General features: G+C 43.9%; 1 protein-coding gene across 1 annotated transcript; it reads left to right on the top strand.

The window, feature by feature from the left end:
* The first annotated feature begins 3,463 nt into the window (after positions 1 to 3,463).
* KCNE4 (potassium voltage-gated channel subfamily E regulatory subunit 4) lies at positions 3,464 to 3,976 on the top strand. The gene has a single exon (XM_021703270.2). The coding sequence runs from the start codon at positions 3,464 to 3,466 to the stop codon at positions 3,974 to 3,976; it is 513 nt and encodes a 170-aa protein (XP_021558945.2).
* Positions 3,977 to 15,883: the final 11,907 nt, after the last annotated feature.

Raw genomic sequence — 15,883 nt, forward strand, 5'->3', positions numbered from 1 at the left:
GATAATGTTGGAGCAATTGGACAACCATAAGCAACAAGAAAATGAGTCTTGACCCACACCTTGTATTACATACAAAAATTAACTTGACATGAATCATAGACCTAAGTGTAAGAGCTAAAGCTATAAAATTTAAAGGAGAAAATTTCTGTGACCTTGGGTCAGACAAAAATTTCTTAAGATACAAAAAAACACAAACCATAAAAAATTTTGATTAATTGGTCTCCATCAATAAAAAGAAAGTTTTGCTCTTCAAAAGACACTGTTAAGAAAAGAAAATGCAAGCCACAGAATAGGCGAAAATATCTGGAAAATGGATTTACTTCTTTAACATTGCTCTCTTGAAACTGTGGCTCACAGTAGATATAATTAATAATGCTCATGTGTCGACATCCTCTCCCTGATACAGTGCACTTTGTAGAGGCTCTTTCTTCCTCCCTCACTACTTATGCCATTATCCACTGCCATAATTCTCCTAATACTGTTATGAGTGAGAGCTGGAGAGAAGATTGAGCTTTGTGTACTGAGGTTGCAAGCCCCACAACTTAAATTGTATTCTTGGTGGGAGAGAAAAGAGCAACAACAAAAAAATCTGGAGTCAGGCACCTGAAGCCCTTATTAGCAACAAAGTACTCTCAAAGATGACAACAAAAAGCATAGATGGAGCACACACATTCTGGCAGATAAGGCGCCAAGTGCTTTGCTTCATTTCACTTAAGCTTAGGAGAAACAGCTACACATCGAGTCAGCATGGAGTCCTAGAAGAAGCAGAGACACCAAGCGGGCATCCAGCAGAGTTTCATCTGGGCTGTTCCCTCCCTTATGCCTGTAAAAAGATTTTGCTCTTCCTAAGTCTCAGAATTGCTTTGTCTTTTGGACTCCATTCTCGCTCTTCATCTGTCTTTTATTGGTTTTATTGTCTTGGGACTGTTGGCTTGATTTGGGGGATTTCTCTTATTTGAAACTTTGGCCTCTGTTTGGCTTCCTGGCACCAGGCTCCATGCTTCCTTGCTCCTTAAATCTGCTCTCCCTTTTTTCCATCTCCTCTCTGCCTCCTCAAAGTTTCCAGTTTGCTGTGTTTGGCCACTTTTGGGTGATTACTAAACTCGTATGTCCCAAAGTACATACTCTACCATATGGGGATTCACAATCAACAGACATGTTTCTCCCGGGTCTCTCTTAGTTTTGATGACCCTGACAAACCACTGTAGGCATAGCGGAAGATGGAAGCTGTCAGGTACTTATGATAAATACAAGTTGAAAAGGCCAAATCTACCTTGGTCAAGGTAGCTGTGGAACTTTTCAAGTATTGGTACAACCGTACCAATAAGGATGTCTTTATTGGTGTGAGCAGAAGTCCAGTGTATGGATGATCTTGGTGTTGGAATGGTCAGGGGTTATACCTTGAAGCCAGTTGTGGACTTACAGGTGAACACAGCCTAAACCATAACACAAGTAGACCAGTGGGGAAAAGAGCATCTTGTGCTCATTAGCCTGCTCTTTCCATAGGTATCCCAACAGACTTAGGGCCAGGCGCTAACCTGGGTGGGTTCTTGTAGCAGCCGTGAATGTCCCAGTGTGGGGGCTATGTACATTCCAGATGCGGAAGAAGATGTTGCCATGCTCTCCCCCAGCTTCAGTTGAACAACAGCAGAACCACGAGAAATGTTTTCTCTAGAGTCCATTCCCCAAGACAGTCTGGCTGCAATTCATAGGCCACCAGACCACTGGGAAACAGAGCATCCCTCCCAGTTTACTTTAACTTAGAATAATAGCCTCTCAGAATAAGCATCCCGGGGAGCGGATGGAATGACATCAAAGTCTTCCATTCTTTTTTCAATTTTGATCACAGCGACCATTTTAACACAAGGTTTGCATAGGTTTTAAAAGCTTGAACTGTGCTCAGCAGGTCACCAGAAGAATTCCTGCTCCTCCCCTGACCTGCCAGAGACAGCAAAGAGATGCGTGGATGGTCTCTGTGGGACGCTACGGAGGAGCAGTGATGTGCCATCAAACAGGAGCCCAAACTGCCCACAGTATCTTGCACCATAACCCATTTTCACTTCACACGGGCGATTGGAAAGAATCTGGAAGATATATTTTAATTATAAAAAATAAATGTATGAGCCTGATGCAAAAGACGGGTAGAACCTCTCCATGTTTTAAAAAGGCTGCCCTGTACCAGGCAGCCTTAAATCTTAGAATGATGAAGCTGACAGGGATTCAAAAGTTCACACGGTTCATCTAATTCTCCATGTCGAAGCTCCCACATCCAGCAATTTTACAGATCAGGCATCTGAGGCGCAGAAAGGTTCAGTAAGGATTTATGACATTTGCCTTGTTAGTGGAAGAACTGAAACATAAGCCCGAGTTTCTTGACAGTAAACCCTGCACTTGCTTCCAACTGTCTTTTATCCAGTCGATGGTATTTGACTGTCTCTGAAAACCTGCGGAAGGCATCATGGTTATTCCCCAAGAGGGAAATGAAGCACGAACTCATTTTGAATGAGAGCGGACCTTGGGATAACAGTTCCAACTGGGCACATTCTTTCTCCTCTTTCCACTCGTTTTCAGGGCCACCTGGAAACTTTGGCTCGGGGCTGGGGGAGGGGGGGGGTGGAGGTGAGGAGCAATCCCCGATTCCCAGTCTCTTTCTTTTCACAGCTGCGAAGTTCAGTGAGTTGAACCGCAGTGCTGTTCACTCTGCCACGACCAACCTCTGTTGTAAATCTTCCTCCCAGAACACGTGACGATGCATTTCTTGACTATATATCCCAACGGCAGAAGCAGAGTTGTCAGAGCGCGGAGTCCCGCAGAGAGGAAGGACGCTCTCGGATTTGGCCATTTAGCAACCCAGGACTTTGGAAGAATTTGCCAGCCTTGGGTAAGTTAGCAATGCAACTGGGCTTCAGAAACATTTGAGAGAGGGCTGTTTTGTGCAATGAGTAGATGAGGTTTTCCTTCCCTTTCTCTGTTCTTAGGAAACTCGGCTTTGAATTAAAAATAAGCTTACGTTTGAGAAGCAACATGTAAGCTTTCTTTTTTTTCCTCTGCTCAGTTAGAAAAAGTTTCCCAGTGACTAAAATGTGATTTATCTTCTCTATGCTCCCTTGTCTTAGACTGACTTTCCCCTTTGGATTTTAAAATGATCAAAGCAATGCTTTTTACACGCTCGCTTTATGAAGTGCAGATAAGAGGACACATATACCCTAAAAAAGGAAAGTCCTTGTCGCATGTCTCCCTATCCCTCCCTCCCTTCCCTCCATCCACCCTGGCCTCTCATACCTAACCTCTGTTAGCTGTTTTGTGGGCCTTCTTACCAGGATTTCTCCATGCAGTTATCAGCTTTTTTGATGCTGCAATCCCACAAACCTCCTGCTCAGCCTCCTCCCTGCACCGCGGGCCCGTGGGAGAGGTCTAACCTGCAGGTTTCTCCCCAGACCCTGGTTGTGTGCGTGGCGCTTCAATGCTGAAGATGGAGCCTCTGAACAGCACGCACCCCAGCACCGCAGCCCCCAGCAGCCACCTGGTGTCCCACGTGCCCGGCAGTGAGAGCGGCAACGGCAATGAATACTTCTACGTTCTGGTGGTCATGTCCTTCTACGGCATTTTCTTGATCGGAATCATGCTGGGCTATATGAAATCTAAGAGGCGGGAGAAGAAGTCGAGCCTCCTGCTGCTGTACAAAGATGAAGAGAGGCTCTGGGGGGAGGCCATGAAGCCGCTGCCCATGGTGTCGGGCCTGAGGTCGGTGCAGGTGCCCATGATGCTGAACATGCTGCAGGAGAGTGTGGCGCCTGCCCTGTCCTGTACCCTCTGCTCCATGGAAGGAGACAGCGTGAGCTCCGAGTCCTCCTCCCCAGACGTGCACCTCACTATCCAGGAGGAGGGGACAGATGATGAGCTGGGGGAGACTTCAGAGATGCTCCTCAACGAAAGCAGCGAAGGGTCCTCAGAGAACATCCATCAGAATTCCTAGCACCCCCAGGGCCCCTGGAGGCGGCCCCATCAGCCAGCACCCTTAGAGAGAGGAAGGACACTTCCCGTGTCCGGTTTCGCTTTTCAGGGCAGCTGTCACTTTAAAGAGACCGTTGGCGAGCCCCTGCGTGGGGCGGTGGGGGACAAGACTCCGCTGGAGTCAGCAGCCAGGAGTCCACGCCGGGCCTGTGGTGCAGACCTGCCACTGAAAAGCCCCAAAGATGTGCAGTGTGCACCTTGACTTTGGGGTCTGGGGCTTGGGGTTCCAGTTCCGAATTCGGCAGGTCGCTGTGCTTGCTGTTGTTTTCTCGCTGGATGCCCTGGGTAACCCCTGGGGCATCTGCCCACTCCAGGGCTGCCCAATGCCTAGGACATGCGGAGGGACTGGTTCTGATCTGCTAATTTGCCTAGAGCTTTGCTCTAGATCTGATGGGCTGTAAGTACCCCTATGGTGTTCCCGGCAGGTTACAGAGCTTCCTTTGGAGGTCTTTTGGGTTAGAGGGGGATGTCTGATGGAGGGTTTTTGATGGCAGAAAGCTGGAGAGTCAAACCTGGTTCTTTTGCATACTGTAAGAAAAAAAAAAAAGCAACTTTCACAACCTGTTAACATTAGCTGGGATTATAAAACAGAATCTGTTATTTTGAGCCTTTGTCTAACCTATGACCTTGGACTCTGACCTCAGACCATCCAGCATCGCATGCTGGCATGACGTTTTCTTGGTTGGAAGGGCTTCCCCAGAATCGAACCTGTACTCTGAATAGCTGTGCTGGGGACTCTTCCTGATCTTTCTAGAAGGGGTGATGGTGGGGTTGAACAAGGCCAAGCCGTTAGCTCTGCTGCTGCTTTTTTCCCAGCCTAGTTTTCTGAGCGGGGAGCTGACATAAAGTGGGCCTCCACGATATGGCATTTCGTCACATAGCCGAGACCTAAAAGGGCATACTCAGGTGGAGGTTGTACAAAGCGGGGGTCCAGGTTCTGTTTTCCGATCCCGAGCCCTGACACTGATATGCTGTGTGGTCTTGGGCATGTCATCAAGAGGCTTACTGCCTTCATGAGACTCCTGAATCTACATCCCCAGGGGGCTGAGAGGATGTCTTTGGATTTTAAGACTCTGATAAATCCTGTATGGCCTGGTGTGAGGAAGCTTGGACAAAATATTTCCCACTTGGCCAGTTAGTCTGAGAACAGATCTGCTTATTTAAAGTTGCAGTTGGAGACTCAGAACACATGTAACTGGGAAATTCAGGACGAATCACCACCCCGTTCATGCTGTCATTTTCCCAGCAGTGAACTAGGGAGGCAGATACCACATTTTACTCTGCAAAGTTCCCTGGGTAGTAGAATTTTAATACTTCAGCCGAGAAACCAGAAATCTAAAAGCAAATGTTCAGGAATGCTTGCTGGTATCTCCGTGTATTCCTGCTGACAGTAGCTTTGTAGCAGACCCGTTAGGCCCTTAAAGGCAAGCAGGAAGAGAAACACACCAAAAGGTCAAATTTAATTCTAGTAAAAACAAAAAAAAATTTTTTTTTTTTTTAAACACGCTCTTCCTTGATTGAAGATAGCAGTAACTACTGTTCCCATAAGGGTTAATAGTAGATGAGCTGGTTTATCAGTTTGCCCTCACACAGTGCTAGAGGACATTTATGTTTTGGGGGAAAAGGGCTCTCCGTTCACTTTAAAATTCAGAGTGTGGATTTACTCCAAAGGGGGCTGTTTGAGGTGAAAGAAGCCAAGTTCAGTTTGGCCCCTTGCCTGGAATCACTTGAATTCTGAAGCTTTACTGCGAGGGACATGTGCGTTGTCACATTTTCCATTGCTTAATCCTGAAGTTTGGTGCAAGTCTATCTGCGCCTGTTAAAAAAGTGATGTATATACTTCCTTCTTATTCTATTAAGTTGTATAAAATTGTCTTCTGTATTTAACAGTTTGTAATTTTCACACTATTTTTTAATTTAAATAAACAAACACATTTTCCCGAAGAAATTATGAGCTCTCTCTTCGATTCTTCAATATGATTCCTAGTTTCCAGGACATCCCAGATAATTTCCCAAGCCGTCTCTGGATCCGGGTCATCTTTCCGGGTCAGACTCCCAGGAAGGTGTATCTTATTTCTGCCTGAGTCATGGAGGGAGCGGGGCTGGGCTTTTCCATCCTTTGATATGCTTTGCAATGAATAATAATAATAATAAAAAAAAAACCCAAGCTGCAGATGGGTTTGACATCCTCCTCTCACATTTGGGGGCTTTGGGGCCCTTGAATTTGAACATGCAGAGGGACAGGGCAACCTGGTGCAAAGATGCTGCTCCAAATTTGGTCGCAAGGACACAGCTGGTTTGCATGTTGGCTGGGCAAATATGACCCACAAGTGGCCACGGCAGCACAGACTTACGGGCAGGGAGCCGAGCGGCGGACACAGCCGCAAATCTTCCCGACACATCGGAGCCCGCGGGCCGGAGCCGGGGTTGGCGCTCCCGCCCCCTCCCGGTCACCTGACCCGCTCGCCCCTCCCACTTGGTCTTGCTTTCGCTCCGCCCCCCAGGCTGAGGTCCCGCCAGCGTGCTGCGGCCTCTCTTTTATGATTTTATTTACACAGTCGGAAGTGCTGAAGAGAAATGACCGAAACCAGTGACCCATTTTGAGTCAAGCAGATGGTAGAGAGTGGCCTTACTTTTATGTTTCTCCGTTTCCTGTGAGTTTAGCTTTTCAATTTCAAGCAAATGTTTCCATTAGGTTCCCAAATAACTGTCTCCCTAAAGTCTTTTCTGGCAAAAGTACAGCGGAGCCTGGATTCTCCCCAAAGCACATCCAGGATCCCAGTTCACCAGTTGGTATTTTGACAATGTAAGATGAGGACATGATTTTAAAAGACAAGAAAGCCTTTCAATTTATCCGGGCTTAATACGTCATTCTTGGGGAGGAAAGAGTTAAAACATTTTTTTTTTTTTAAACCAGGGGCGGAAGAAGAGGGAATTCTAAACTCTAATTGTCCTAAAAATATGCAGAGTACACTATGTCGTTTTAATGGAATATTTGTTTTCTTTAAAAAAAAAAAAAAGAACTTCTAAGCAGAACCTAAGGCCCAAGGGGTTTAGTCTGTGTGGATTTACTCATGCATGTGAAAATCTGAGAAGGAAATTTGGCCCCACGCACCTAGGATATTAGAAACATATTTTAAAGCACTTAAATGTTAGGGATGAGGTAAATGGATCATCCTGCTTGCTCCATGCTGTTCTAATTACACCTTTGTACGTCAGAGTCAGGCGGGGATGCTGCAGAGGAAAAGCTTTCTTTCATGGACAGAACCATGGGATCCAAATTACTGGGAAAGGCTGGAATTGGGCCAGGGAAAGAGTACTCTTGGCTCATGATTCTGGTTGGAAAGTAGACCCCATAGTACATTTGAGAGCTGCAATTGGAGGGGCTTGTGGTCAGGCACGCACTTCCAGGGCCCAGCTGGAGAAGGGTCATTTATCATCCTGTAAAATGTCACTCCAATCATAGACATTGTGGAACAGACAGAACATTGAGCTTACAATGCATCTGATACTCCAGGTAGAGACAGAGCCTACGTTTGCCTTACCCGCAATCTAGGCAGCCAGCTGGAGAAAACTACAGGGAGTCACGGGTTATGGGACAAGAGGTGGAGCCTAGGGCTGGAGGGAGATATGTCAGCTCATTGACCAGGACGGTGGCTCGGGCAGGGGCTGGACCGCAGGAAGGCAGGGTGTAGATGGGGTTCAGTAGAGACTCAGCCTTATTTTGTCTGGCTTTCTAGTAGCCTAGAAGAAAACCTCTGTGGCTCTGTTGCTCTGGAGCTGTGCAGAAAGTACCCAGCCTCTCTGATCTGCAGTCTCTCTCTTTCAGCATGAGGGAGACATGCTGGCCTTTCTCTTTGGGGGTGGGGGAGCTGCTAATGACAAGAATGGTGAAACCAGGGCGCCTGGGTGGCTCAGTTGGTTAAGCGACTGCCTTCGGCTCAGGTCATGATCCTGGAGTCCCGGGATCGAGTCCCACATCGGGCTCCCTGCTCAGCAGGGAGTCTGCTTCTCCCTCTGAGCCTCTTCCCTCTCGTGCTCTCATTCTCTCTCGCTCAAATAAATAAATAAAATTAAAAAAAAAAAAAGGAGAATGGTGAAACCACCTGCGAAATATTGAGTGCTGCATGAAACTAAAGGAAAAGCAGCTACAGGCTTCTACTTTTTAAAATGTATCCTGGACAGACATCTGCAAATTAAAGTCACCGAACCTTCTCTTCTGTGCACGGTTTCCTCAGGAGATGGCAACGTTCAGGAAAAGGATATGATTTGCCAAAGAAGAAGGTCATAAGAGAGAAAAACCACTGTTCAATTTTGCCTTTCCCCATTACTGAAATGTTTCTTCCCACACAGGAAAGAACAGTTTGGGATGTGAGCTGTTACTATGGAGTTAACTAGCCGAGGTCACTTGTTTGAAGGAGGAGCCCATGGCCCCACGGCACTGGATCATCAGAGCAACTTTATGAAGTTGGGGTTTAGTCCTTGACTCAGGCAATGACAAACTTTGAGCCATGGCAACCTCCATTCATGGCGTAGAGGAGGGGCTGCAAGGAGAACATTGTCCTTTCATCCTGTACAACTCTGTCTTCCTCCTCTTTGCATCTCTTCTGCCCCATTCAATATAGGGCTGTTTTGTTCTCCCAGCTCTAGGAATTTATTTTTTTACCTTGCATTTTCTTGCTAAGGAACATGATTAAAGAATTCTTCACATCAATGGCCATAGCCTTTTCTGTCCTTAATTGTTTTCCATCCCTTATTCAGAGATGGTGAGTGGCATGTTCTCTCTGGTCTTCCTCCGTTCCGGCTGCTATAACAAAGTATCATAGACTGGGTGGCTTATAAACAACAGAGATTTATTTCTCATAGTTCTGGAGGCTGGTAGTCTGTGATCAGGATTCCAACATGATCAGGTTCTAGTGAGGACCCTCTTCTGGTATGTGGGTGGCTGACTTCTTATATTCTCACATGGCAGAAAAGGCAGGAAGCTAGCTCTCTGGCTTCTTCTTATAAGGGCACTTAATCTCATTCATGAGGACCCCATCCTCATGACCTAATCATCTCCCAAAGGCCCCACCTCCAAATACCATCACACTGGGGAGCAGATTTCAACATGTGAATTTGGGGGAAGGCATACAAATATTCCGTCCATAGCATCTCTTTCCCCAACCTCCCTCCTTTTCCTCGCTCACTTCCTTCCATTTCACAAAAAGAATGAAAACAACAAAAAATTAAACAGGAATGAAATCAACAAAAAGGAAACAGTAGCCATGATGCATTATACTTATTAAGCACTTATTACATGTCAAGCATATACATCACCCAGTTGTTACAAGCCTGTGTTTTGTGTTCCTACTATTTTCTTCTAGGCACTTCTCTAGGTGCTGGGAAAAATGTAACATCTGCCTGGCCTCCAAAGAGGTCAAAGTCTCCCCATAGTTGATTTCCAGTAAAAAAATAACTGTTTCTGATTTATTTATAACATTAAGGCAGGGCTCTCTGGATGTAAGAATACATAGCTTATGTCTTTGAACAGTTTGAGGACGCTATGGTATAATTAAATAGACAAAATGTATTGCTTACTTAATATTTGCCTTGTTATGTGATAGGTGCTTTCCCTTTGATTATCTTAATCCTCTCAAGCAGACTCTGAGCTAGGTCTTTGATACTGTTAATGTAGGTATGAAAGTTGAGGCTCGGGGATGGTAGTTGCCAACTAATGTAATGAGTGATCGGGATTCCAATGTAGGCCATTTGATATAAATCTGGTATTCTTTAAACCGCTGGGAAGCAGAGAGCATGAGACTTGGAATCTAGTCCCTTCGCAGACATTAGGCAGCTCTGTGACATTGCACTGATCGCTCAACCTTTCTGAGTTTCCTCCTTAGTAAAATGAAGAGAGTTATATCTTCTCTTTTGACCTCAAAACACTGTCAGAACTGCATACGAAGCAGCTGGAAAAGTAAAAAGTCTTTATCCTTGATAAGGGACTGCGTGTACACATTACTAGCATGCAGCAATATCCAACTCTTCTCCCCTTCTGGGAACATGGAAATTTCTCCCTCTCCTCCTCTAACACTGGGGCGGGGATATGACTCATTCTGGTGAATGTAAACTTAGTGGATAAGATGTATGTCACATATCAGCTCAGTCAGTGATATTTTCAGTCCCCTCCTTACTTACGTGTAACTAGTGAGACCATATGTTCCAGGTGGTACAAATGATAGTTGGAGCCTGAATTGGCCTGGAATGGTACTGCACGGAAGGCAATCGTTCTGGAGAGTTGCCTAAACCTGCAGCTGGCTTGGTGTGAAGCAATAATAACATAAGCTATGGTAAATATTGAGAAGTTGGGGGTTTTCTCCTGCAGCAGAACCTCACCCATCAGATTATACAGGGCACGGCAATATTAGAGAGACACAGAATGTCGGAAGGTGCCTTGTACACCATCTAACCCAACCCCTCTGTTTAATGATGAGGAAATCAAAGTGCACAGTGGCTGAGTGACTTGTTCAATGTCATAGAGGGAGACAGGAGCAGAGCTGGGATCACAACTCAGATTTCCTGACATTTGGTTCAGGATCCCCATGGTGGGCATAACCATGGAGGTCTCTGCCAAGGCTTAGTGAAAACAAAGGACCTAGGGGTCTTCTCACTTTGAGCTTCCCTGAGCAGCTCTGAGTCACTGGTGTGCCTCTATTTGCTGGTCCCATGAACTGTGCCAGGAAGTAGCTTCTTTTTTCCTGGTCAAACCTTGGTACTTACTGCTGTTTGTGGGGGGATGGATCTGGGCTGGCAGAAGTACACACATTCCCCCAAAGCAGTGCAATGCGACATCACTGGAAACTTTAAACTTTAATAAAGGGGAAGAAGCTGTAAATAGGAGGAGGGAAATATTCAAACAGGGTTGAACGTACTTGTCATGTATGCAGCTTACTGGCTTTGGCCTTCTGTTTGTTTGTTGGGTTGGGTTGGTGGTTGTTTTGCATGTTTTAGCCTAGCTCCAGCCCCAGAATGGGTCACAGGCAGCCCCTCAGTACAGGATGCTTTCCGTACTGATGCTCCTAGGTTCCAGGCAAGGACCCTTGCTGGTAAATGCTGGAGGTTCAGTTCTAGTTTGGGGTTTCAGATGATGAAGAAACCGACACCGATCCCATTATTTTTATATTCTGAGCCCTAACATGAAAAGAATGCTTTCTTCCTGATCTTGTACTTCCTTTACTTAGAACTTCTGCCCAAGAACTGGACATGGGGCTTGGATAGAGAGATTCTGTTTCTTTTTCAAAGTTTTCTCCTTTTTGTTCTCCCATGACATTATCTTCATGTCTCAGCTACAGAAGCTATGCCTTTTCCCATAGGATCATAAATCTCAGAGCTATGTATCATTATTTCTGTAGTTAGTACCTAGTTTGGGCCAGAATCCCTCAGGATAGTCTTTTGTCATGTTCTTTTCTTCCTTCCCTTTTTTTTTTTTTTTTTACATTTTCTCTTTGGGTCATCTCATTCACCCTCAAATCTTTAATTATTATGTAAAGGACTATAACAAACACCTATCTAGTCCTCATGATATTTAATTCTCATGACAAATGAAGAAATAGGGGTTTTAAAGCATTTTATTTATTTATTTTTAAAGATTTTATTTAGTTATTTGATAGAAAAAGCACCCACGAACAGGGTGGGGGAGGGGAGGAGCAGAGGGGGAGGGATAAGCAGACACGAAGCTGAGTATGGAGTCAGACGCAGGGCTCGATCCCAGACCCTGAGATCATAATCTGAGCTGAAACCAAGAGCTGGACGCTTTAACAGACTGAGCCACCCAGGCACCTCTAAAGCCATTTTAAAAATGAGGGCTAGTGAGGCATGAAGTGAAGAACATTGAGAGATTCTAATAGCTAGTTAGCAGGAGAAATGGGATTCAAATGTGGCAAACTGGCTCCAGAGGTAAAACACCTGACAGCTCAATGGACTGCCTTTCTATCTCTAAATCCTTCAGCTCTAGCCTAGACTTTTCTCATGAGCCCCAATGCCTGTGGCTATTTCTACCCAATATCCCATAAGTATTTCAAATTCCCAAGGTCAAAACCCAAACACATTATCTTTTCTCCAAAATCTATCTCCTTCCATATTTAATAAGTGTCAGAAATGCAGGTAGAACCCAAGCTTCTCTCTCTTACTTTAAGTCACCAGTCACTCTCTGAGGTCTCTTTCCATTAATATGGTCATTATGTATCCAAAAGAGTATTCCAGGAAAACACTGAAGACCAGAGAAAAAGAAAAGAAATGATCAAGGCTGTGCTTACATAAATTAAAAAATCATATTTAAGATGGAACCTGCTAGGCACTGACTGTACAATGATAAAAACTCAGCCTTTGTCATCACGGTACTTATGATTTTTCCCACTGTAGAAGTTGAATTGAAGAAAATAGAAGAGGGAGGTAAAGAAAACAGGATTCCTGGTGGCAGGAGAGAAGTGCCTGGACTGGGCCAATGGCAGGTGCAAGGGAGACACTGCAGCTAGAAATGCTGAGGAGCTGAAATTGACAAGCTCTCACATTTAGTGAAAGGTTAGCAAATGAAGGAAAGAGTGGGATGGAGAATGACTCTAAGGTTTTGAATCTGCGTAACTGAGAGAGCGGAAGGGCAAATGATAAAATGGGTAGTAAATCCTGGAAATGATTTATTGCATTGTGCATTTTGAGTTGGAGGTGTTGACATGATATCCAGAAAGCATTTGGATAAATCAGTATGGGAACTTTTGAGAGAAGTTGGGGCTAGAGAGAGAGACTTGGGAGCCATGCACACAAATAACATGGACTTGAAACCTTGAGCATGGCTGAAATAGGCAAGGATGAGTGAAAATAGAGAGGAGGGCAAAGAGCATTTCTTCAGGGACCAGCCACTTCTTGGGGCTGGAGGAGGAGAGGCAGAAAGAGCAGGAGCAGTCCAAAAAGTAAAATCAGAATGGCAGAATGCCCAGTAGCCAAGCCAGCAGAGGTTCTCCAGAAAGAGAAGGTCAACCACAGAGAGATGGAGGGGAAAAAGCTTCCTTTTGACGATGCATAGATGATTAGTATCTATAATATGCAGAATATGTATGATGGTGGGATGGGAGATATCACAGGTGTAAAAAGTTAATGCATGTTGAGGAATAGGGCACTCTCATTACAAACTAATTCCTTCAGGAAGTTTGGCTGCAAAATGCAAGGTACAGTGTGGCCAATTCAAGGAGTTGGAACTACTCAGAGCCCTCCTTCTCTTTTACTTGCCATTGATTGCTACTCAGTGTAGGTTGCAAATCTACTTTCACTCTCTTTAGTAGTATAGGCTGAGTTCCTTTCTAGGTGTGTCTCTGTAGGGGCTGAGGTTTTCCCAGGTTTATAATGAATCTGCATTTTTAAAAAAATCTTATAGTTTATTTATTTTTAATCAAAGTATAGTTGACATACAATAGTATATTATTTTCAAGTGTATGACATAGTGATTCAATAATTCTATACATTATACAATAATAAATCTCCTTTACCATCCAGGGACAGTACTAAGCCAGCCTGAAGAAGTTGCTGGGGGATACCAGCATACCATTCACCCCCCAAAAGAAGGGCTGATTCACGGAAGTAGAAGTAACACCACTTTTTTTTTCCACCACAGACAGCAGAAGACAAATATTTTGCTGTCAGATCTCTGCGTTTCCATGATTTTTCTCTTCAGGTTGTATGGAGAAGCACCAAAGATTATAGGATGACCCTTTAACTAGAATTGCCCTGAATTTTGTATTTCTCCAAAGTGATTTTTATTCAGGAACTCAATTTCTCTAGATGCTTGAAAATTGATTGGTTGTGTAATTTATGTATATTGCTTATGATCAAATTCCCTTTAAAAAATCAGGTTTCTGAGTAATGGGGTGGACAATGAGAGAAAGCTTTTCTGGTGGAGAGTGGGTAGTACTACAAGATTCATGGTTACGTCATGGACCTCCACCATGATAAAAAGCAACATTAACAGTAACTAGCTTAAAATCCTCTTTGTGTTTTTTGGTCCGTGAAGAGGCATGCATCATCCTGCAAAATCAAACACAAACAATACGGTCATCTTCAACATGGATAAGAAGATGACTTGAGGCTTCCCAGAGGTAGATGGTGGAGAAACCATGCTGCACCAGGAATGGCAAAGTCAAGCTATTTTGACCTTTTTTTTGTAATTTAATGAATGGCCTCAGTTTGTGGCAATAGTGATTCCGTATTTGGACTTTGACAGCTTCAAATTAGCTGAAAATCAGAAGGGTAACGGCGTATCATTATATTTCAATTAAAAAGATAAAATGTAATTTTAGTCTTCAGATAAATCAAATGATACTACTAAAACAAAGACAAAAATCAGGGAAAAAATCTAAAAGTGGCACGTGAATGTCAAATGTTTGTGTTTTACTATTGGAATCCATATTTTTAATAGGAAGTGGGGTTTGATTTTACTTCAGGGATGAAGTTCTAAAATCAGAGTGTAAGACAAAATTATCCTTGAAAGTCCTCTAATTGCTCTTAAAATTTAAACTTCTGTGGTTTCTCAGAGTGCTTTGGTCATGGCCTCCATGTCCCTGGGTAGTATAGTCTAAGGGCAACTTTGAATGGTTGCCCTCCCGCTCTCTTTCTCTCTCTTCCTCTCTCTCTCTCACACATGCATGCACATACACTGAATTCCCACAAATGTAGTGTGCCTATTTTGGACTTTGCTATAAAATAGGTGAGTTATGTCTCTGTGTTGTGACTGTTTTCTGCCCTAAAAGCAATCCGTATTACACTTCAATGTATCTTTCTGTGCTCCCCAATAAAAGGCACTACATACCAGCCATTGTCCGGATCATAGTTGAGACAAGAACGTATTACCAAGGAGGAAAACAAAATTGCTTTCTGAGGCATCCCCCCCAAACTCAACCAGAGATGTCATAGAGTTTAGGGTTTATAGTTTTAATGATTATTTCTTTTGCTTCTTAAATTATATGTATGGTAGGCTAGTTAATGTTTCCTGAATGCTCATTATGTGTCTCTAGTTCCTTTCAAATAGCAATCTCATTCAGTCCTTCAATGGATCTCTGACATTCTTCTTACATGTGGGAGATTGAAGCTCTGGGAAGTGTCCAAACTCAAATTACCAGTAAGCAGCATAGTTAGGATTTGAATTCACATCTGCTGGATGCAAACACAGGTATTTTTTTTTTTCCACTCTACATTATATAGTTTTGCCTCATTTCCCACAATATTAAAATCATGGGATTACTTTTTTTCTGTTTTAAGAGCATTCATATGAGGTTTCACCTAAAGCTCACATTTCTTCATGAGTCTGAACACTTACAATCAGCTGGGAAAGCTATGAAACCTTTTAAAATCCTACCTGCCCCCGCATCCCAATTATCTCGAATGTTTTCTCCACACCATTCAACAGAGGAAGGACAGTACTATTGTAATACAAATTGGAAATGAAAGGAAGCCCTGAATTGAGATTGTGGGTCCCTAAGATGGTTTTCCTGTGGTGGGAATAAAGACGGAGGTCAAGAGGAGCAACGAGGTGGGTCATAGAGGGAAGAGAGAGAGGGCAGGCTCTGAGATGCTTGCCTGAGTGGCTTGAACAGAGTTGCGGAGACTGTGTGGGAAATAGTTTCTTGGGACTTAGTGTAGATGTAGAAAAGTGGCTGGAAAAAAGGGAAAAATAATTTGAATTAATTCATTAATTCAATAAGCATTCATTTTTGAGTCTTATGTACAAGATCTTGTGTCCAAGATTTTATTCTAATACTCTCAATGATTCAGAGCAACACAAGACAATTTTTCTTCTAGGGTTGGAAATATTAAGAACCTAATAACTAGATGCTACTTTGCA

The sequence above is a fragment of the Neomonachus schauinslandi genome, chromosome 3, assembly GCF_002201575.2.
Source record: "Neomonachus schauinslandi chromosome 3, ASM220157v2, whole genome shotgun sequence".
Classification (NCBI taxonomy): Eukaryota; Metazoa; Chordata; class Mammalia; order Carnivora; family Phocidae; genus Neomonachus; species Neomonachus schauinslandi.